The sequence below is a fragment of the Anas platyrhynchos genome, chromosome 4 (assembly GCF_047663525.1).
Source record: "Anas platyrhynchos isolate ZD024472 breed Pekin duck chromosome 4, IASCAAS_PekinDuck_T2T, whole genome shotgun sequence".
Taxonomy (NCBI): domain Eukaryota; kingdom Metazoa; phylum Chordata; class Aves; order Anseriformes; family Anatidae; genus Anas; species Anas platyrhynchos.
In genome coordinates this window covers 35,069,326-35,093,335 of record NC_092590.1, presented here as the reverse complement: position 1 = coordinate 35,093,335, position 24,010 = coordinate 35,069,326, and the positions used below count along the sequence as shown (strand labels likewise).

The 24,010-nt window shown below is 39.5% G+C and overlaps 1 protein-coding gene across 4 annotated transcripts in view; it reads left to right on the top strand.

Moving 5' to 3' along the window:
• MND1 (meiotic nuclear divisions 1) overlaps positions 1 to 24,010 on the top strand; it is a 38,788-nt gene extending 14,778 nt beyond the window's left edge. For 3 of the 4 annotated variants that reach the window (XM_027456643.3, XM_027456644.3, XM_072037377.1), the window contains 4 exons: positions 4,473 to 4,547; positions 6,317 to 6,431; positions 22,629 to 22,673; positions 23,755 to 24,010. In XM_027456643.3, coding sequence (XP_027312444.1) covers positions 4,473 to 4,547; positions 6,317 to 6,431; positions 22,629 to 22,673; positions 23,755 to 23,861 — 342 coding nt within the window. In that variant the 3' untranslated portion in view covers positions 23,862 to 24,010. Of the gene's footprint in view, positions 1 to 3,912; positions 4,243 to 4,472; positions 4,548 to 6,316; positions 6,432 to 22,628; positions 22,674 to 23,754 lie in introns of those variants that run through there. The other variant, XM_072037378.1, reaches the window with a different exon arrangement.

The window sequence follows — 24,010 nt, the reverse complement described above, 5'->3', positions numbered from 1 at the left end:
AGTTTAGCAAAGTTATGAACAATTAAAAAATGGATGTCTTGAATTCTTCTGTAGTGCCACAGTTGAGTGGTGCACACAATAGCAGTAGTTTTTTAAATACCATTTTGGGTTGAGTATTTTGGCCAGGAGAAAACTAAGCGTCTGATATTTCTCCCTAAGACCATAATGACAGTGGGATAACATCTGTGAACACTCTCGGTGGTTAGCGTGCGAGACCTTGGTTTGATCCACATCCAGTGTACATACAAGGGCCTGCGTCTGCATGGCTGACACCAGGTTTGTAGATACTTTAAAACGCTAGGAAGACAGGCTACATGCTTGGTGGGACACTGGTGGTTGCAGTGGTTGAGAAATGAGAAACCAGAAGGAATACAACCAACAAAAACATTTACTGGAGAATAAAATACCAATAGTGCGGAGCTAGAGCCCTATCAGGCAAATTTGGAGGAGAGAGAGGATTGAAACCTGCTGCTGTTGTGTGTCAGGGTTAAACGTTCCTCTTCCAAATGTACATCGCTGACTTGCCACAGTGCAACCCTAGCAATGGTGCGTGCAGAATGTATTATAAATTGCCTGTGCACATCTAATCTGTATCCCTTGACACAAACCAGACCCCCAGGCCTGTGATGGGGGTGATGGTTATCATCAGCATGTAGCACTTAACATGTGCAAACTGCTGCACAAATGTATAGCTAAATGCTCTGAGTCCCTTGCAAAGCAGGAACGAGCATCCTTCTGGGGGACTTGGGATTGAATTAATGTCAGGGCTAGGCCAGTGGTCAGTCAATTGACCACAGAGGTCTGTAAAATTAAAGGAATGGCTTCCCAACTCTCCTCTATTATAAATGTTAATTACCTCATTTATCTGCCTTCTTGCAGGTTCCCACCATGTTTTGCAAACACTGAAAATACTCTTGTGGAGATTTTTTTCCCCCTGACTTTTTTTACTTTCATTATTTAGTCTTGTTCTCCCCACACACTTGTTTAAACAGCTTTCTGTGAGCTGACAGTTTTTCCTGCTTTCTTGTACCTTGCTTAATCGTGTGCTGGTTCTGAGGAGGTCTTCATGAACAGACAGGCTGGAGACATGACACTTTACAGTATAGCAGAAAATCTTTCTGCACTTATTTCCACATCTGATGAGTTACACTTGTGGCAGAAGGTTGTTCTTGTGTCAGACCTGACACATGTAGAGAGGAGGTAATGAGTAGCTTTTCCTCCAGATCAATCCCACAGCTATTGGCAGGAGTAAGACTTCTCTCAGGGTGGTTAATGTTCCTTGAGAAATTATTTGTCAGTTCACTTGAAAAACGTCTCATGACTACTCCAAGGATTGAAATCTTCCATCTGCTACTGTGCTCCTTTACAATCAGACCTTTCTACAGCTGGTGAGTGGGAAGGTGAGTTGCTTTATTTGGCCAGATGTGATCCTCTGCTAACATACATACACAGCATTTGCAAATTCTGTCTTTTTTTTTCTTTCCATTTAATGCCCTGTAACCTGTCATATACCATTTGCCCTTACCTGTCAGTTAAGTATTGTATCATCTGTCTTCATCCTTCCTCCATCTGACTCCTTTATCCTTAACTATCTTTTTTCCTTTCATGTGCAGTTATTTTCAGCTGTGTTCTTGCCTTTTTATCCAAGCCTTCCTGTTTCTTCCATCCTCACAGATTCCTCACACAGACCCTGGCCATCTGTTCTTCGCCCTTTGCATTCTCATCCTATGTTTGGTTTTTTTCAATCTCTCTTCTCATTCTGCAGTTCTTTCCCTTATCTTTTATTGTCATAGGAACACCCACTATGACTTCTAAATAATCCATAGAGACCAGGGGGTTCATTTTATTTTGTAAAAAGAGAACTTCTAGAATTATTGATAGTGATTTATATATATAGTGATATATATATATATATAGTGATATATTTATATATATATCCATGAGAGAATAAAGCAAAAATCTTCAATAAAATTGTATAAAAATTATCATTGCTTTTAGGCTGAGGAAGGTCTTCCAGTCTTGCAGCACGGTAACCTTGCACGTTATGTAGGTCAGAATCTAGTCCTGGCAAAGAAATTTCTGTACATCTCAGTGCTTATCATTACTGTCTCATAATTAAATGTTCTGGAATATGGAGGACCAAGAAAATAATGAGATGCCATACTGAGGAACATGCTTTCAAGCCGGTAATCAGATTGTATTATTTTATTGCATCTCTCTGAAAAGTTTTCCTGTGCTTCCATCTTAGAGAATGCAGATTTGTTTTTAAAGAACCTTATGAATATGAAATCAGAGGAATTAGCTTTATGGCTTTCATGTTCCAGAGAGCACTGTCTTTTTCTTTGCACATGCACTTATATAGACCTAGATAAGCTCTTTGGCATTTCTGCTTCCTCTGTGAGTTTAGTTCCAGACAAATTCTTTGTTCAGAGATGCTGAATGATGTGTGTTTTGGTATTTTTCTTCCTTGGGCTTCATAAACTGCAAACTACACCTAAGTGCTTGTCCTGTACTGAACTGTGTACTTCTGCCTGGTAAGACTTGATGTGGGCACTAACACATTTAATTTTATATGAATTTTGTGGAAACCCCAGAAAGAGTACTGTTTAGCTCCCCACCAAAATTAAGATGTTGGTGTACTTCAAGCCACAGACTGAAAACCACACCGCCTAGGTGGTTACTTTCAGTGGTGCAATGAATAAACAGCTGGATGTATTTTTCCCCAAATCATATATGCATTGCCATTCATCTTATAACACATGCATGAACAGATACGTATCCAGAAAGAGGAAGTAGTTTTGAAAAATTGAGGTACAGAAGAAATGCACAGACCCTTCCCCAAACCAAATGAACTGCATTTGGTCTGGGGCCTAATCCACAGAGCCCACCAGTATGGGGTTTCTTTTTACCTTTATGTCTGATACCTAAGATTTGACAATAAGGTCTGCCTCATACTTTTCATGCATTTATATATAATACGTATTTCTGAAAATGCATACTGGACATAAGTTTAAATAGAAATTGAATCGTGGCTATAGCTCCAAAGCAGCTCTGTTTGCGTTGTACGAACAAGTTGAATTCGTGTAAGCAATGTGATAACATGTAGTCCACCAAGAGAGGAGCATGCTGCAGAAACGCTTCTTCATGTAAAGACTAACATGGTCTTGGCATTCCAGTTGCATGAGAATATAAATATGATTAAATCTTAAGGCAAGGGATTGCAGGAAATGTTTGGGAATGCCCTTCCACTAAGCGCGATCCTCAGTGAGAAAGGGAACGTAGAAGTGGAGGCCTTGTGAGAGTTTGGGAGGAAGGCATTGCCATTGGAATTATTTCTATTTCTATTTTTTTCTTTTAAGAATGAAACATGGGATCTCAGAGCCACCTCCATCTTCCTTGCAATTAACCTGGTATACCAGTTTTCTTCCTGACTGATACGCAGAACATCTCAAAGTTAAGCTGAAGAGTTAGTTCTTACAAAGAATCCCAGTGTTTCCTTTTTGTGTGTGTGAGAGGGGGTTTCAAATTAAGGAATTGCTTTCCAAACTACATATTTGTTAGAACTTTTTTGCATTCTTCTTCATCTTGTGTGGTATTTCAAGAAGCTCTGGCTAATGCTGAGTACTGCGTCCCCGAGGAGCAGCGGGTGAGTCACGCATCCGGCTCAGCTTCCAAAGTGTCCCTGGAAAACGTCCAACTAAACTGGTTGGACGTGGCGCAGGATGGGCGGCAGGTTAATTTGAGAGAGATCTCTCGATAACTGATGTGTCCTGGAGTGACAGGACCATGCAGGGAGCTTTGTACCAGCATTGGAGATGGGGTCTTCTCTGAAAGGTGCCCCGGCCTCACTTGGGAAGGAGGGCAACTCAGAAATCTAGCCATAGGAAAAGGGGCCATGGTTTTACATGCCTTAGAGCTATGGAGACTTCTATTCACCAGTATGCAAAAAGGATTGGGGCAGTGCCAATGGCATAGCAAAGTTGGGGAAGGCTGGTATCAGCAGCTGAGCAGGTGGATTTGCTACAGCTATTGTCACCCTGTCTAGGGAATAAGGGAGTGGCTATGGGAGAGATTAAAGGGCTGGAAATGGATGAAAAGAAATTATCTAGTCCAAAGCCTCCATGTCATGGAGGCCTTTGCATAGAGATCCCAGACTACAGCATGAAACAGGATTTTGGTCCCATGCTGAACATGCAGCACGTAACAAGATTACGTGGTGTGGGAGTAAAAAACTTGCTTCCTGTAATTGTTTTCTGTGGATCAGAGCCCCAGACTTATATTTGTGTGGTTTTGTATTTATTTTGAGTTTATTTTTATTACATGTATTATAAATATATATATATATATAAATGTATGTACTTGAAGTGTATGTTCTATTTGTTTTAATATTTTCTCTATATACACACTTTCATAAGTATGCTTAATATATGTCACTGAAATAGGTTGATTTTATTCTTTGTTTCTTTTATCAGCTTGCTGAAAGCAGTCAGAAAAAAGAGGCTCTACAGAAAAGCATTGAGAAATCAAAAATTGGACGTGAAGATACTGTAAGTTGCTTTGGGGGTGGAGGCGATCCTATTAGGGAACAGGATACAAGTATTCCCAGTTTGCAAATAGTATGAGTTGTTGGAAATCCATTAAGATTTTGAAGTACTGAAGATGAGGAAGGGAGAAAAAAAATCGGATGTTCCTAAATGTTAAATTCTTCCTTATTTGGTCATGTACTACTGAGGAAAATATTGACAACTGGTGCTCCAGGCTGAGAAAATGAGACTGCTTGAAGTCTGGTAGTTTTCCATTTTTTTTCAGATTTAAAGATACTGTTAAACTTGACCTACCCACAGTTATGTGCCAAAGTTGCCAATGGTTGCTGAACTGCCAAATCTAGTAACTGTGAATTTAGGAGTTGGGGATCTTTTTTTTTTTTTTTTTACATTTTACTTGTAATCTGGATTTCTAATTTATTATTCTGAGAAGTCAGTTAAGCTTGGTGCTCTTTGCATGCTGAAGCTGTTTAAAATACATTGTAAAATAATATGTAGGCTTCACATCTAACATGCATATGAAGTAGTATGTTAGAAGAAAATCATATGGTATTCTAGCTGCTGATTCGTTTTGAGATGCTCAATGTAGACTAGTTTAAACCTCCAATATGTAAACGCATAAACAGGGATGGACAGAAGTTTTCATATAGGATGGAATTTTGCAAGAAAGAGACATATCTTAGAATCCAGAACGTTTTGTAGAAGCACTCTGAGCTTGACCATAATCAGTGAAACACAGGCAGGTTTCTCATACAGCTGTGCTTGTCAGGTTTCCAGACGGACTTAGAGGCTTGGGCTTCTCCACCATGCGGCCTGACCTTGTCACAGGAAGCGACTGGTCCTGGAAATCCTGTTTTGCCTGATGCTTCCAACACCTCAGTTCCAGATTAAACATTCGGAAAAAGTCCTGAGAAATCTAGATCACGATGTATGTCTGAGCAGCTGGCCTCCATACCCCAGTGTCTGGAAGCCTTTGATTTCCGTTTTGCGTTTTCAGAATAGGCTGAATCCAGGCAGAAGCTTTGCAAATGTGGAAATTCAAAAATGCTTCAGACTGCCAGGCTGCTGTGGAGATTGTCACTGGATAAAAACCTGACAGTTTACAAACTTGTTACCTGTCTGTCTGAGGCTGCCTGGTGCACTGGCATGAGATCTTTGAATATCCCAGTCTTCAGCCAGGTCCAGAGGTTGGCTGTAAGTACAGGCTGAATTTGAAATATGTGCTGAGTTGGCTACGGGAGTGCTCATGCTGAGTCAGGTGTCTGCAGATATTATTAATCAGTAGAACATTTGAGGTAGATAGGGTATGCTCTCCCAGGAAAGACTACCGTGTCATAAATATTTGAATTTATTTTTGAGACTGCTACAGTTGAACACTGTGGAACAAACACGAAGAAAAATACATTACCATGGCATTCATACATAGTATCCAGATACGTGGAAGTGCAGTCTTTAATGACAAGACCAGTGATCTTAAATGTTCTTTAACCTGAGTTTGTTAAACCATTCTGAGTTCAAAGATTGTAGGAATTTGTTCTTTTGCTTATCCATTTTAACCTTATTGATACTGAATACAAACAGGAAGGAAGAAAGTTGAGTGTCACTAAGAGTTGTGTGTGCATAAAATGCTCAGTTGGTTCGTTGATGGAAAGCAGTAGTGAAAACAGCTTTCAAATTTATATCTTTTTATTTTTGAAAAATGTTCTCTGCAATAATTTGATTTTTATTTTTTATTTTTTTTTCTAATCTCCCAACGTGCTTTGAATCCTCAGGCAGAACGTGCAGCGCTGACAGAGGAACTTGCAGCCCTTCGGAAGAAAAAAGAGCAGCTAAAGGCAGAAATAGACAAATACAGAGAATGTGATCCAGACGTTGTTGAAGAAATGCGTAAGTCCATATTGTTTGAAGTGAACTTTTGCATGGAAAATGTCTTCACATTTTTAGCTTAAAAGCTGGTGTGCAGAGATAAGCCAATGAATAGCTGCTTTTTTTTTTTTTAATCTGTAAGCAATAAAATACAGGTACACTGACCATTTCTTTTTGTGTTCTCATACTATATAGGGTGATTTTTTTTAAATTGGTATTTACGCTGCCAACAACTGAGCTGTTAACAAACAATCCTAAAATTGAAATAATTCTGATAATTATGATTAACGCCAGGACCATTTTTTCTGGTGCCATAATAATTCTGTAACTGAATCTTAACGTGTGTGGCAAGTATTCACTGGTTCCTATTTACCTTCAATCCCATACTGACACAATAAGATACCACTCCATTTCCATTGTTTTTTCTATTTAAAACATAAGCATTTCATTACAGACACTTAATTTGTATTTATATTTAAGTATGTCTTTACACTGTTTACTTGATGTTTGTACTTTCTGAAATTGTGGGGTTTGGTTGAAGTTTCTAATTCAAATAGAATACAAGGAATAATGAGTGACTGTAATATTTAATACAGAACTGACCAGTGAAATGTACTTAATATTCTGATCCTTAACATGAAAAATGAAAAGCATGCATGAAATTTTATTGAATTTTCTCTACTTTCATGTTTTATTTATTAGGCTCTTAGGTTGCTACCCAAACACCACTGCATATTCAGTTGCTCTAATACCAAAATGCCAGTACGGTGATGAGAAACTGGCACAGACCTTTTTTGAGGAAAATACATGACTAAATGTTTTGCTTTCCTTATTTTTCCTCCTCCTTAAAGTCCAGCTTTAGAAATGTGCTGAGAGAAAGCCAGGAACATAAACAATTGGCAGCACACCCTCCAATTGGACAGCTATTCTTTCTTTAGAGGGGCTGTGACATTTTTCATCAGCTGCATTATCTTTCCCCAAGGATGTAACGGTATGAAAGGGAATAAGCAAACTCGAGACCTGAGGTTACAGTACTGTAAATCCTTTGCTGTGTGCTCTCCTGAGGAGAAATAACAGACACATTCCAGCTGTGGAAATGAGTAAATTTAGGCAGATACCAACAGCAGAGGATTCATAGTGCCAGGTATTGAAAGTGCCGAGGTATCCTTACAGTAAGCATTGGACTGAAGGTGTTGAGGAGCCTCTTTTGAAGCAGTTGCCACGAGCACGTGCATAAATACTAGGCACAAGGGAACAAATCACAGCCTGAATGGCAGGACACAACTGCATTAACTGGCAACATGGGAACTAATATCTGAAGAGAGGAAGAAATGTAATCGTTAATTACTCCAGGCACATCCTTCTCTTCTTTGAATTGTGTGTAAGGTTCACATGAGCTTCTGCAATGGAGGGATGGAGCTCCCGTCTAAGGGAGCTGGTTTTGTGAGCCTTGTAGGGCTACACAGGGGAATGGCATTTCCAGGGGAATGTACAGTAGTGTTCTGAAAATAATTTGTCCCTGACCTTCAATTAAAAAGCTGGTGCTTTGTTATATGTTTTATCAGTCATTGTTGCACTGCCTAAATTTGCTAGCAGTGTATAAATGGCTAAGTGTCAGTTTGGGGGAATTAATTTGTTTGTCAAAGCTGAATGGAATTTCACAGGATTTAAATAATAATGGTAATGATGGATGGGGGGTGGGGATGAGACTTCTCTCATTCCAGAGTGAGGGCAAGTGCAAAGGCAATAAAAGATGCAGGAAGTTATAGTTTTTAGTGTAAGAAGATGTAAAGAATTTCAGGCAATTGAAGGTATTCATTTAGACATAAAAGTTACCACTGCTGTTTCCCCGAACAACCTTATAATCACAATTATTTGTTCAGAGATTTTTAAAGCTTTTTCAAATTGCACGAGTGATATGTATTTTTCCACTAGCTATACAATTGCAGTAACTTAATCCTTATGATTATTTTTGGTTGGATCAACGAGTGGATTCCTAAATCTAAATTAATTTATTTTCATTTTAAGTCAGAAATCAGAAATGGCTGTTAGGTTACATAATGCACTTTTTAAGAGTTGGATTGTTCAGTATAATATGTTTTGTAATGGGCTGTTGGCATATTCTACATTTAGGTTTTCTCTTTCCTTCCTTAAATGGCTTTAACCTCTAAGGAAATTTTCCCGATAGTATAAAATTTCACACTTGTAACTTCCAATCCCGTATCACAGAGCAGCCTTGATTTTCTTGTAATATTTTAGGGGTATGTCAAATTATCTTCTGATTTCAGTGGCCTTCTAATTTGGTGAATGCTTTGCTGTGCCTTTTTAATTGCTCTTTCCCTCAAAAAGTATTGCAGAAGCAAACCTAGTGGTGTGTGTTAGGTTTACATACTACAGCAATAAGCCTCATTAAAACACACACCAGCACGTGTATATGCACAGTAACTCCAAGGTTAAAATGAAATTTGGATGATTTGTAGTAAATACCTAAAGGCAATGAAAGCTGAACATCTGTCTTGCTTCCTCAGTCTTGGGATGAGAAAGTCGTGCTTGATGATGTAACTAAATATACTAGAATTCACCAGGGAGCAAACTAGAGAACTAAATAATAACTCAATTTTTTGCTGGCTTTACCACTTGTCCTTTTAATATAAATAGCAAATGGTTTGTTATATACTTTACCTTAATTTCCTTGGCTTTTGTACTGGAGAGCTAAAGTATAAACTCTAATGCCTACCCAGGGTTACAGTGCTTGAACACAGAACGTCAGCATTTGTGTTTAAAGAACTGCAGTAAATGGCAGCAGAAGCAAGGTTTAGGGACTGGCCACTAGAGGAAGCTACATAATAGTCTGGTCTTGTAGATGCATGGGTAATTCCATTTTACAGGTAAAGTATTGTAAAACTACATCTAAATTTGCAAAAATACAGGGGTTTCCTTTTTTTTTTTTTAATGACTCTTGTAGCTGGAAGCTTGTGTTTGACCCTTGAAAATGTTGTTTAAGCCATCTAGTGTAATTTAGGATTGAGCTATAGATCTTTCCTCAACATTACAGGCAGTAAAACTGACAACAGTCATCGGCAGTAAAAACAGAAGTTCTGGGATTTTATTTTTCTGTGTTGGATTTGTAATCCTGCTTCAGTTGGCACAGGACTGCGCCGTTGTTTCTTAACCTAGAGGCAGATTTTTGTAGGCTAGAGGATATTCTCATGGGGAAGCAGACATTGTGGAGTAGTTTCCCTATTCCTCCAGCAGAAGGACTATATGGCAAACGTGTATGTATACAGATTGGATGTGTACAGATGTGATGCTGGTAGATTCCCTAAAGCCGATGGTAGAGAACAGAGGCATGGAGAATGCAAGCTGTCAGTAGTTCATTATTTATCTAAATTTGCATAAGGCTGACAAGGAAAGCTCCATGTAACAGCAAGATTAACCTGCTACACAAGTTTAATTCTTTCTGCCCACCAGAGAGAGGTTAGGGAGCTAAAATAAATAAATAAAATTCTGACAATTAATTTTACAGAGTGGTTTGTCTGGCAGCTGAAGTATATAAATTATACTGATTTTGCTCTTAGTTGTCAACCAGTTTACAAGCAGAAGCAGACAAACACTTCCAGTATTCACTGTACTATGAAAAATGTTTCTAGAATTTAAAAATTATTCTACTTTGATGAAAGGAATGTTAATTTATACTATGTTAAAACATAGCTGGGTCTAAACAAAATTTTGTTATTTTTTTCACAGTAGCTTTGCCTTGCTTGCTTTGTGCTTTTGGGTAGGACAGTAAGCTCAGAAACAGTTATGCATCGAGTGAAGTGAGTGTGTCCACTGGGGTATGAGTGCCATTATTTATGTGGCTGGCTTCTAGATGTTGCCTGTTAGCATTCCTGGTTTATTTAGCATGTTTTTAGAATGCCCAGTTACTGATAATTTTTATGTCTTACGCTTTTAACTTTAAAAAAGGGTTTGGACAAACTGTGTTCTCACAAAGCAGCAAACTACCAAGCACAGCACACGTAATGCATCATTTCTGATGTCAAACTTCTCTCTTTGTTTATTTTTATCTTGTAGCAAGGGGCATCAGTGGGTTGAAATGGACTGCATTTCTAACCACAAAAATCCACATAGTTATCCTCTTGAATCTCCGAAAGTGTAATCGCAGAGGCACCACTATCAGTCCAGTTGAGGTCTAGATTATTTTCTAAGACTAATGCTTATATGGCTGTATAAAAATAAATGTTAGGAGAATAACTAGAGTTTACTGAATACCAAAAAATATCACGCTTTACTTATTTGAAAGTGCTGTTGTTTTCATTGTTGATAGATGTTGATGTTGATTGCACTGTTGATAGCAAATTGTAGATGCTTCAAAAGTTTCTAATTCTGATTTGTTTAGACATGGAAAAAATCAGATTTGTGGGGTGAGTGGTTTAGGGTTTTGTTTGTTTGTTTGTTTTGGATTTTCATTGTTGATACACCCAGGTATTATTTTGTAATTGTTGCATTCAGACTGTTTTGAAAACATGTTATGCATACAGATGTATTTGACATTACAGAAACTTACTCTCAATTACTAGATTCTTTTAGGGGTTACTTCTTATTAAAGTCCCTGTTCCCAGGGGGATAACAGTACTGAAGAAAATGAAGAAAAGACTGTCCTGGCTAATGGAGAGGCTTTAAAATTATCTGCATTGGTTTTACTCAAAATTCTCCAAAACACCAATTACTTACAAAATGGTTTAATGGGCAATTTTATGGCAAAGTCTTTCTATTGTTTGGAAAAAGGTATCAGAAAGATTATTTAAACTAGAGGATTACCAGTGCTTTCAGTTTACAAACTGTTACTTATATAGCTGTGTTTATAAATGCAATGATTCACATAGGAAAGTGAATGTCTCTAAATAATTCTAATCACAGTCTAGATCCCACCAAGGTCAATAGGATCAAGCCTATAGAGAGAGTGTTTTTTCAATCACCTCTAGATCCAATATGTTCAGTTTTCAATTAAGAAGATGTTTTCTAGCTACTGACCCTGAAATATGCACCTGGCATCTGAGAGGCAAGCTGTGCTTTTTATGGTTTATGCGTCAATACCATTAACAAAGAGCCTGCAATTAGAAATTAGTCATTCTGTTGAAGTTAGATTAGAGTCTCCACCCACACTTATGTTAGCCTTAGAGGGTTAAATTGAGCTTTATTTGGAGTGAACCATGCACTTAAAAGCGTGTAGAAAAATAATAGACTTAAAATCAGCCCCCCTCCCCCCAATATATATACACGTGTATATATATATTTTAGTTAGTCTCAATTTTTGTAGAATTACATATTCAGTGCATTCATCTCCTAAAGATCTGGATGAGGATATTACAGGAAATAGGCAATGCCTACTTTTATACCTGTCTGGCAGCTATTTGCTACTAATAGAAGCAAACCCTAAAAGACCCTTTTCCCCCTCCTTTCTTTTTCCTTTTTCTTCCTTCACCATGGCATACAAGAATGCATATAGATATGTACCAGTAACGTAAGAACACATTTACTCCACTACCTGCATCAAGCTACGATTTTTTTAATGTTTACCCCACTCCCTATCCTATTCAGTTGGAAGGCTGAAAAACTAATTTACCCATTCTAAAGCTGCATTAAATGACAGAGCAAAATCAAAACTAAAGGTATCTTTATTCTTGATTTTTTTTCTACAAATGATAAAAGTACTTCTGTGTAATCATAATTATACACGGTACCAATAAAAATAGACCTTAACTGCTAAGTAAAGTTAAAAAAGGAACAAGGTAATAATGAGTGGAATTGCAAATGTATATTTGATCACAAATGCTCAAAGCTCCTCAAGCAATCATCGCAAGCAAGAAGGCACTGCAGGCTTCTGCAGTATTTCTGCTGCTTTACCTTCATCCCTTCAACTTTTCTTTCTCTCTTGAAAATTAAGGGAGTCTGCAGTTCACTTATTGAAAGTGCTGTTCCTTTGACAGAGCAACCAGTTGCACAGCAGAATCTGGTTGGGATTGCTGGAGGCTGTGAAGTGCTTCTTTAAGGACCTTCCCAACAGCAGTAGATTAAAAAGTTCCCACCTTGGCCCTTCATTCCTGCCTTGCAGTTTGCCAGTGGTAACAGCAAGTGAGTCAGACTTGTCAGTTTGAGTTAGGAACTGATGGTGTATGCACGTATCCTTGTCCTGTGGTAGAATCTCGTGAAGTCTTTGAAACCTCCTTTTCCACCGACCAGCCAGCCTGCTGAGCACTTATGCCTGCTTCTTCTGAAGGCTTTCATATATATGGTAATTTGTCAGGTGTTTCCCAGATTTGTGGTTCTCTTGGTAAATGTCCTGAAGAGCGATCCAGTATCCTCTGATCAGCTAGGTAACATCAGGTAAAAATTTTTCAAAGGGCATTTTCCTGAACTCTTGATGAGTTGAACAGTGTAGAGAATTGATTTGGGAAGGACTAAATGACAGAGGATCAGGAGGAGGTAAATGAGCAGCTACTGGCACTTAGAAGGAAAGGAGAATATAACAGCCAGGAAGAATTTGGGGCCTTGGCCAACCTGGGCTGGTGGGTGGCATCCCTGTCTATGGCAGGGGGGGTGGATTTAGATAACCTTTAAGGTCCCTTCCAACACAAACCATTCTATGGTTCTATGAATTACAAGCACAGGACCACCAGGACAGACTGCTGAGGCTTTCGATGCATCTGCACGTATATTTCAAAGGTGCAAATCTTGAGGTGACATGTGGGGCTTTTCACTGAATCTGGGAAACTGAAGTGCAGAAGGGCCATCTGGCTTTCAGCAAAAGGCCCTAATTTTCAGTATTTCAGAGTAACTCTGGATACTCTGCATTTGACCTAAAGTTTGGACTCCAGCTGAGGTTACTCTGCTGTGAAAAAAATGTCCTAGATGTACAGACACAGGCATATTTATGGTTTTATACCTCAAACACATTCTGGCAAGATTATTATTCTTGCAGAGCTTGAACTTCTGCTGCTTTGCTTTAAAATGGAGCTGCAGCTTATCTGGTTAAGCCAAAATAAAACATCCAACCAACCAAAACAAACCCCAAACCACCAACAAACAAACAAACAAAGAAAAAAAAAATACACAAAGCAAAGCAAAATCTTTTTTTTTTTTTTTTTTTTTGTCAGTGGAGTTTTACTTACAGATTCAGAAAAGAGGCAATTGGAAGATCAAATCTTTAGCTAGCATTTGTAACACCCTGCTGAAATAAACTGGCTACTCCGGCAAGTTCCATGCTCTATAAATTAAATTAGTAAGCTCACAAGGTTTATTTTTGTTCTTTCTGTTTGTTTTCTTTCTTTTTTTGTTTGTATGGGAATGGCAGAAAAAAATAAGTTGTGTGAGGGGCAGACAGGTGAAATATATGGGAATGATTTTAATGTCTGAGCTAGTAAATCTTTATGGCAAAATTTGTTAAGCTGCTTAAGTATGGTAGACACTTGATAAAATTTGTGATGTAGAAAATGGCTGCTTGTGACTACATTTATGATCTTCATTGATTTAGAAATGGATTGGCAGCAATCCATTTGCCTGTGTTTTAAAACCATGAAGACAGCTTTAAATGGAAGTCATCTATAGATCATTCAAAAGAAACCAGAAAAGCTTTTGTGGAGAGATTATTTTGCTTGTCTCCCAGCGTTCAATGTTGGAGGTTAGTTTTATATGGTACCGTTTATTCAGTCTGTTTTGATAAACTTATGATGATATTAAAAGGAATTATAAATAAATACTTATATCTTTTCAAGGTTTCCATTGGTAAAATGAAGTCAGGAAAGGTATTTTTGATTTTTAAATTGTTGTCTTCAGTGCAAAGTCAAAGGTCCTTGTTTAAAGGAAAAAAAAGTGTTGCCAATCCCACATGTTAGAAAATCTCTTGTCCCAATCAATTAACTTGATTGGGACTGCATATTAGGAGTGTATATTTCTCATGTAGGTACCTCATTCAGTGCTATTTAACTGCAGACATTTTGCAAGGCAGGTTGTATCAGTGTAAAATTAATTATAGTATTGGTGGTGTATTTGAGAGTATTTCTGTTTCTTTTTCTCTTCCTCATTTGAGCATTTTATGAACTAATTTAAGTGGAAAAACTAGGAAAAAAAAATAAGAAAAAAATGGAAAAGAGCAACAATTTGGGAATCCATAGAAGAACGCAGATTTTATCTTTGGTAGTTTAAGAGACCTTTGTGGCATGGGAGAAGTTGCTTTGCTGTTTTGCATGATGTTGTTATAAGAAAAGAAGGGAAACACAGTCGTGATGAAACTGTAATACTTTGTTATTACACTCAGGGTTTACTCACTAGTAATATAAACATCAGAATCTGAGGTTCGTTCAAAGAACTTCTAATAGGGTCTGTTTCTGCTCAATATTGTTATTAATGATCTGGATAATAGAACAGAAGATTTGCTTTTGTTACATTAGGAGATGATGTGAGACCAGGACAGCCTGTGTGGACAGAGGACAACATGAGTGTGACAAATTCCCAAGATAGAGAAACACTGGATAAAATTCAGTAGTGGCCAAGTGCAAGGACATACATGCATTCGAGGTTACTGTGTTGCACACAATCTGGAGCAATTAGCAAAGGGGGGAGGGCTTGAAAAAGATGTCAGGATTACAGTAGTTTACACATCGAGTGTAAGATATTCATATTGTGAAGCAAAATTGCCTTACAATGATACAGGAACAGAAGTGTAGCCAGCAATAAGATACATGAAATAATCTTTCTACTCATGCTGGCATTAGTGAGGCTTCAGCTGGAACACTGTGTTCAGTTTTGGATATCTTACTTTAAAATGTATGACTAACTGGAGAGAATTCAGAGTACAGCAAAAAGACTGGAGGTCTGGCAACCACAGTATAGGGGAAAAGATTTAAAAAAAAAAAAAAAGGGGGGGCTTGAAAGAAGATACATATTTCTGCTTCAGAAAAGGAAAGGAATAGCCCATTGCTCAGGTTCATGGAGAACTGAGCAATAAGTAATTAGCTTTAAATAACAGGAAAAAGAAGGATGAAAAACTATTCTAATGGTAGCAATGATCAAGCACAGAACTAGATTGCCTGAGGAGGTCATAAAAACTCTAATACTGGAAAACTTCAAAACAGGCTACCAACAGCTCTGAAATGGCATAGGTAAGGCTGGACACATGTCAAGTCATGCGTGCAGAGAGTAGAGGCTCTCCTGAGACACCTTGCAGACATTTCTCTACAACTCTTGTGGCACAGGAGGTGTGCAGCTGTGACAAAAAGCCAAGTGCTCTGGGATGGGCCTTTGTGTGCAATGCAGTTCAGCAGCACAGCTCAACCAGTAAGTGAAGAGAGGAAAAGGAGCCCTGAATCAGAAGGCGTCTGTGCTTGTTTCCCGTGTCAAAGAACAGTACTTCTGCTCTGTTAATTGGATACGAACAGATGCATTTTAGTTGTACACTAGGATTTCAGCATGGGCTTTCAGGTAGCGTACTTGAAAGGTAAGTGAGCTTTTTCTGTGGGTCCGTGAATACAGTAAACTTCAGCACGAGCACATCTATTTCGCACACAGGAATCTTTTGGTAGCGATTCTGACAAATTCTGTTGGACGTTTTTCAAAGAGACACTGTGTACTTACTGATGAAATTTGACAGTGTGACCTTTTCATATAGGACAGAGGGAGCTCTTGCTGATGAGGCTTGACACTTTTTTCCAACAAAGATTGCAGACCCTTTAAAAGCATATTCTCATAGATGTGGATCAGCATATTGGTAGCGTTACTGTGCGCTGGTGCGTCTCACCGTATAAATGAGTGGCTTTATCTTATGCACGTGCTCAGATTTATTTTTAAGCATATATATATATATATATATATATATGTACATACAGCTGTTGAAACAGAAATGTTAATTTAATTCATTCGTGTGTTAAAATTCCTTGAATGCTTTTCCATCACAAGAGGCTCATTGTGTTGTGTTCCATGCTTTTAAAAATAATCGTAGATCCATAGGTGGCAATCATAATAATCGACACTTGTTTTCCTGTAGTTCTGATTTTTTTTTTCAGAGTCTACATGTAAGAAAGAGATACTCCTCAATATTATTTAGCAATATGTCAGTATAAATAGTTCTATTGAATCTGTGATGTTTCTTAAATGAGAAGTTGTATCTTTTCATTGACTTGAATTCAGTTGTTAGGAATTCTGAAGCCTTGTGATTTGTTGCTTAATATCCTGGGGATAAGTGTTATGTGGCATGCTGAAGTATGAGGGAAAAGTATGGGGGAAGAATGATGTGTTATTTTGGATTCAAAGAAGCTGACAAAATTCTGATGTGCTCTCATTCTTCTAAAGAACAGTGCTTTATTCTCCTTATAGGTGGAAACTCCTCTTTGGGAAGCATGGGGGAAGGTGAAAATTGCATGTAGCATTAAACAAGGATCTCTGCCTTACACTTGGTTACAAAACATCCTTCTAAAACCACTCTTGCTATGTTTTGAGTTACCCTATTGACAGCATTGCAAGCTACTTCCTCTCAAGGATGCTTAGCTTCAGGCGTTTGAAGAAGCCACTTGATCACATCATCGTGTGATCAGGGGCTCTGGTGTTGGTTTGTGGATGGATGTGTGGGTACGAGCTGCTAGGTAGTTAGCTTTTGTACTTGGTGGATGACTGGTGTGTAATTCTTCACTCAGGGGTGGCAAGGCACTGGAACAAGTTGCCCATAGTCATGGGGGTGTTCGAGGCCAGGCTGGATGGGGCTTTGGGCAGCCTGGTCTGGTGGGAGGTGTCCCTGCCCTTGGCAGGGGGTTGGCACTCCATCATCTTTAAGGTCACTTCCAACCCAAGCAATTCGATGTCTCTGTGAATTTCCATGTTCATATTCTACCCTGGGCTTTAGAGATGGGATCTTTATTTGCATGAGACATTTTCTTTTATGGAAAAGGTGTTTGCAATTGTGCATCATGGGGTGTTAAAAAGATGCTTCTCCAAGGGGCAGAGAAACATAAATCTGTTCCAGTGTGATAGCAAAGTAAACAACATTTCTGGAAAGTAAGGGTGGCCTGAGAGCATGAGAATGAATAACTGCAGACTGCGATAAATAATCAGTCATTGGAGAGTCACATTCATGGACTTTTCTTCCATTTGTTGCAGTTTTTCATATTTAAATTCGGTGTGAGTGGATGCAGAGTTGTTACTGGAATTCAAATCCCCGTAAATGCAACTTATTTACCCTGACCAGTTTCATGAAAGTGGCTGGCAATCTTTGGGCTAATAATCCTCACTGGCCTGTGTGAACAATTGCAGCTGTTCTCTGCATTTCATACACAAGAATTGCAACTCACGCTGTGAAATTGCTCCCTCAGCCACGTGCAAAATACAATCTCAGACTTCAGCAAGTATCTGCATAACAGTCCCACAGCTTGATGGGTGGCTGTCCCCTTGAAAGGGTGCTAGCTCTCTCTGCAGTCAGGCATCTTCCAGGTGGGAAATCCACACAATCCTCATGTGGCATTAGTACTGGTAGGTGAAACCACCAACAACTTGTGCTAGTTTTATAAATATAGATAGCTTTTGTTATTCTGTAGACATCGAGGTTCCTGGCTGATCCTGGAAATTTTGTTTATGCATAAAAGCATTGCTTTCAATAACCTTTAAAGTTATCTTAAAAATGTCAGAGTAGAAGTGAGGAAGAAGAGAAGAGGAAAAGAAGGCTACAAATTTCTTCTTTTCCAGGTCTATAGGTGGCTGTGAGCTGGCTGAGGCTGTTGAGAGCTTTTTCACTATAGCTGTTGGAGCTAGAATATGTTACCTTTACAGTCTTTAAAGTCAATAGTGTTACTTTAGTGATAGATGCAGGACTTAAAAAAGCTTTGGGGAAGAACCTGAGAGTAGATTTGGAAATATTTATGATGTGGTTGTTATTGTAACTGTGTTTCAGCCATGGAAGTATCACAAGTCTGACAGAAGGAGTAACCAAGTCTGGAGCATATTGTGTAGACGAGGCATTTAGTGGATTTCCCCTCCTGTGGAAATATTTGGGGGTTTTAGAAAACCTCAAGTGGCTCTTTCACTTTGGAACACAAGTAGGACCTTCAGTTCCCACCACCATCCCCTCCAGGGAAAAAGTGGGTAAATGTGGGGGCAGGAGCAGGGCTGAGAGGGAAGAGGAGGCTGTGGTTCTGCAGTATGCAGAGAGTGGCTTTGGGGCTTCCAGAGCTGAATCAAAACCAGCATGGGCTGACCACGCTGCTGCTGAGCCAGTACATGCTGCCAGTGCAGATTTGTTTAGAAACACTGCTGCACTAACGTTTTGTGCCACTGGACGTCACTCCTGGTCGGGTGCTGTCCTTTTGCCTCAGGAGGCTTTTTGCTGCACCTCCTGCCGCTGTTCCACGTGTCCTTTCTTCAGGGCAGTCTCCTGCTCTGCTCCTTTATCCCTGTGGTCACCATCTGGCTGTCACTTGCCTGCATTAAAGAGCGTGTTTCCAGCCCTCCTCCACTTTCTCTTTATACATTCAGGCCTTCCTTTCCCTGTCTTTTCTTTCTGTTAAGGGGATTCAGAGGCTTGTCCCTGTGGTAAGGAAACTGCTTAGGAAAATGGTTCATTTCCCACAATGTGGGCCTCCTGAGTTTCCTGCAGATTTGCAGGGACACATGGAGTTGAGGGAAGAAGAGACTTCCAGAAGGACAGGTTAGTCCTAACTCTTTGACCCATAGCCTTTCACTATTTAAGGCATATTTCCAGGTGCGTCTTGCTAACGTAACAGCCTAGTGTTGCAAGAATCATAGTCATCGAATCATTTAGGCTAAAAAGCCATGCAAGCTGTGCTGCCCCTTGGTCCTGCACTGCTGTATGTGCACTGATGGCTTTCGTTTGGTTCAGGAGAGAGAATCTAAGAGAGAATCTATTCACCTGCTTAGAAAATGATGAGTGCCCGAAACTGGTCAGCCCAGGACACAGGTGTGTGCCTCAGCCAAGCAAACGCCTTGTGTCCTGCAGGCAGGGAGCAGGCAAGTCGATCGATGAGTTGTCACAGGAACTGAAGTAAATACGTACTTCACCCCACTGTGTGGGAGGCCGATGGCTGTACGATCCCGTGGAGCTGGAGAACAGGCAGTCCGAAGCAGCACGGCTTTGACTTGGAGCAGCACATGAGGTAGGTGGCAGGGATGGCTGTTCTGCTGCTCCTCCTCCAATCCCTCACCCTTCGTACACACACGTGTGCAGATGATGCAACCACTGAAGGTCCCAACAAGCAACTACAAGAGGTTTCCATAAAACAGTCCAGGTGCAGATTCCTTCGTGCCTCTCAGTTCTTGTGATGGCATCGGGGCCTCTGGAAGATGCTGCTGGTGTGATGCAGGTCCATGACTCCCAATATCTTGTTCCTCTTTCAGGCAGATGAAATTCTGCAGTGGAACCATAGGCAGGAATTGAACCGCATCCCAAAGCATTTTAGTCTTGACTTCAAATAGCTAAATGCTCACCCAGCCCATAGCTGTGGCGAATAATGCGGTGGTTTCTGGAGATGGATGAGGTGTGTTTTCCCCCACCCCAAATGAAAAATAGAAATGTAAAGGGAAAGTGAAGGAATTAGTGGTTAAGCAGACTGCAGCGCCATCCTGCAGCAGTGGCAGCGCCTGTCTCGCTTGAGGACACGAGGCGGTGCAAGCTGTCTTGTTTGCATCAGCTTGGTCAAGCTGGACGTGAGGAGCACGTGGCTGCCTTGCAGCTTGCCAAAGTAGCTGGCATTGCTGCTGATACAATATGGCTGTTGGCTTAAGCAACTTCAGGCGTGGCAGAATAAACCCACATCTGCCTCCGTGTGATGCTCTTGCATGGCAGCCAGTGTAAATGCAACGAGAATTGCCCCAGCCTCTAGTGGATGCATTTTCTGGAGATGCCTTGTGCCTGAGGAGGTAAGTGGCTCTGGTTTCCCCAGCCCTGAGCTCGCTGTCAGTAATGTGGGGGATGTGTGTTGGCAGCTTCCAGAGGACTGGGGCAGCCTTTTCTTTGGTATTCAGCCAGATTGTTTGAATGTCACCTTCCTCGTCCTGAAGTTCTGCCTCCACTTGTCATCTTTCCACACTCACAGCATGACGCTTTGCTGTCAGTCTGTGATCAGTCCCAGGTGGTGCATGGCAAGAATGATGTGGTTAAAATCTTTCACCATTTTGTTTGTATACTTTCAATCTCCACTTTCTTTTGTTGTTTTTGTTATTTCCTGCTCTTTTAGTCATTGAAGGTGCTGCCCACTGTGGGCTTCCCCGCATAGCTTCCTGCCCTTGCTACCATGATGTTATTTCTAGCCACAGCACTGTTACAGGCAGCCACCACTATCCTAGCCACACTGTTGCCCAACCTGCATCTGTTGGTCACCTCGGCCTTTTTAGTCAGAGGTAAAAGTCACATTTGAAACACGATTGCATCTGTGTATTTTAACACGCGTAAACAGTGTTTGAAGGGTGATGGAGCACCATGATGCTGCTGTTCTTCAAATCCGCTGTACCAGTACAGCCACTGTGCTTTATGCACAGGGCCGTGTGCTGAAAGCTGCAGGAGCGTAGAGCTGCTGTGCGATGCAGAAGCGAAGGAATTGGCTGCTTAGCTGCTTCCAGCAAAGCAGAGCTTTCTGCAGAGCCATAGCAGGCGCCGCGGAAGTGGTCGCCGCATCCCAACCTTGGGTATTGTTACCTTGCAGCTCTGGATCCAGTGACTTTGATGCCATCCTAGCTTTTGCCACTCAAACTTTGACTTGGAGTCAAATACAACCTTACAGTTGTACTCAAGCATTAAAAAAAATAAAAATGAGTTAAGTATCATTGCTAATGCATTTAAAGTCTTGACCAGTAAAAGCCCTTACTCTGCAAACTTGCTCTGTGTAGCATCAGGTAAAGCACAGTTCAAAATGTCCTTGGCTGCCAGCGTGATGGTAGTGCTGCCATTCATGGAACTGAAAAAATGGAGGTGGCAACAAGAAGTCAGCAACGAAAATAAGGAGTATATCTGTTCAGCAAGGAATAACTTGAATTTCTGATGTATGCAAATGATCCAAAATGCCATCTTCCCACCCACTCCCTTTTCTGCCCATCTTTCTTACTTTTTCTTTATGGTATGTCCAAGCTTTCTAATTGTATACCATCCTCAGAAGCTGCAGTTATTAAAACTGTATTTTACTGTCATTTAAACATTTTCCACATCACTTAGTGAGGTACACCGAAGGGTAGAATAATGAGTGCTTACTTTCTTGCGTGCTAACAGATGATTTTTCAAGATAATTTAACTTTGCCTGAAGTATAATCTTTACAACAATGGATACCTGATCGTATATTCACTTCTCAGTACCCCTGGAGACAAATTTCATGCTGACCATTCAAATGAATATTATCATGCAAGTACTAACAAGACTGACTGGGACTAACTGAGTTCTGAGTAGGCGTGAGAACCATGATGATTCTGATAAATTCCCACGTTACAAACCAACCTGTTTGATCTGATTCAGTACTTACTTTTAATGGGAGCAAGGTGATCTAAGAGGAATTTTTTTCTTAATACAGTTTTGCCTCATGGAAGCTATAGAAAAAACATTTGTAGTAATGGCAGTTTATTATTAGGTCTTTGAATCTGGAGTTGTGCTAAGTGAGGGAAGCCAAGGCTAATAACCAGGAGCATTACTTAGCCTTCGTTTCATAGAGGGGGTTCTCAAAGCTCAGGGGATTTTCCAGAGCTATGTGATATGTTTGCAGATTCCTGTGATAGACCGTTACTCTTGTCATTTTCCTTATCTGTATAGAGTCGTACATACCTATGTGACAGATAGTTTACATGCTGAGAGGATTATAAAATATTTTCAGTCTCATTTGCCTCTAGTACCTTCAGGCCATGTATCTAGTTCCAATCTGGATACAGACAATTAAGTCCCCAGGCAAACCAAACTAGGATTTTATTTTAAAATACACTTTTAAAACTCATAATTGTTCATATAGTGTCTTTTATGCTCCCTTGCTCCTGATTTTCTTTAATTTAGCTTCATGCTTGATGGAACCTTAAAACTGTAAAACAGGAAAAGGCTTTGGAAGCAATAGAGTAACTTCCTTATATTTTGTGGTTCCCTAAAAATGGCATAAATAAAAATGTAATCTCCTTATCTTGAAACTATTGTATGATTTCACTCTGATTTATGTTTTTTTTTTTCTTTTTTTTTTCTTCTTCTATTTCAGGCCAAACAAACAAAATAGCCAAGGAGGCAGCCAACAGATGGACTGGTGTGTATGCATTTATCTTGCCTAGCTTCACACTAGAGCAATTTGAGTAAAAGACCTACCTCATGTTAAGAATTTTAAATTTTATTAGGCTTGATGCAGGATAGTGCTCGCTTCTAAAAAGCATACAGAAATATATTTGGGTATAAATCATGGTTCAAAAAATAATAAATTTTATCAGTTTAATTACTGGATGTACTTAATGTCACTTTAATAAATCTGTTCTTCTGGTGCTGTCTTCCACGCTATGTTAAAGCCTACAGCTCATTTTTTTGGTTAAGTTAAAATCTCTTAAGTTCAGAAAACTTTAATAGAAAGAGACCAGAAATGGCAGTGTTTAGTTTGGCACTGTCATAATTCCAGGTATCGAAGAAGTTTAATTCTTCTTTTCTGACTTTTCATCTGTTTCTGGAGAGTAGAATGCTTTGTGGAACATTATTGCTGCTACCATATGATGGATGCTAATATAAAGCAGGGATTTCTTAACCTAATTCATCAGCTTTGACGTGCAGGAGAAATGCTGCATAGTTTTATAGAAATTTACTGCGGTAACATTTGTATGGAAGTTTAACTCAATTTTCTGCTGTTGCTTAGCTTAGCTATGTTTCTTCATATTTCCATTTTGCAGAGCAAGCAATATGTACATCCGTTCTTTTTTCTTTAATTATTTGGAATATACTTTGTAATTTTTTGTTTAGAATTTATCTACTACTGCTGGACTGCTCGCTATTATCTGTTATGCCAAGTGCAGCTGCCTATAGTAGTCATAGGCTTCTGGCTATTACTATTCTCTATCTTCATTTTCATTTGTTTTTTTACTGTTTATGAAGAGACAAAGTTATGTATTTTGAAAATAACTTTGGGGGTGCAGTTGTCACGGCTTTCTATTGTTGATGACAGGCTGTTGTTATCAAGATGTTTAGAGAAGTGAGGCTCTTGTTTTCTGTTCCAAATCTACTTAATAGTGATGTTCTTGACCATGTACCTTTCTCTAGAGCTGGTGCAAATGGATTTGGTGTATGCAAGACCACAAGTCACGCTTCCTTAAACATTCAAAACTGTATGTTTTCCATCCTGTTTACAGATAACATCTTTGCAATAAAGTCCTGGGCCAAGCGTAAATTCGGATTTGAAGAGAGCAGAATTGATAAAAGTTTTGGAATTCCAGAAGATTTTGATTACATTGACTAGTTGCTCGGCAGTCGATTGCTGACATAATTGTACATAGTTTGTTAAATATCGCTCAGCTGGCATTTAAATGTGTGCTTGAATCCTCGACAAAATGACTGATCACCCTTTAATTTGTATTTTGTTAAAGTTAATAAAATACTAAAAATGTC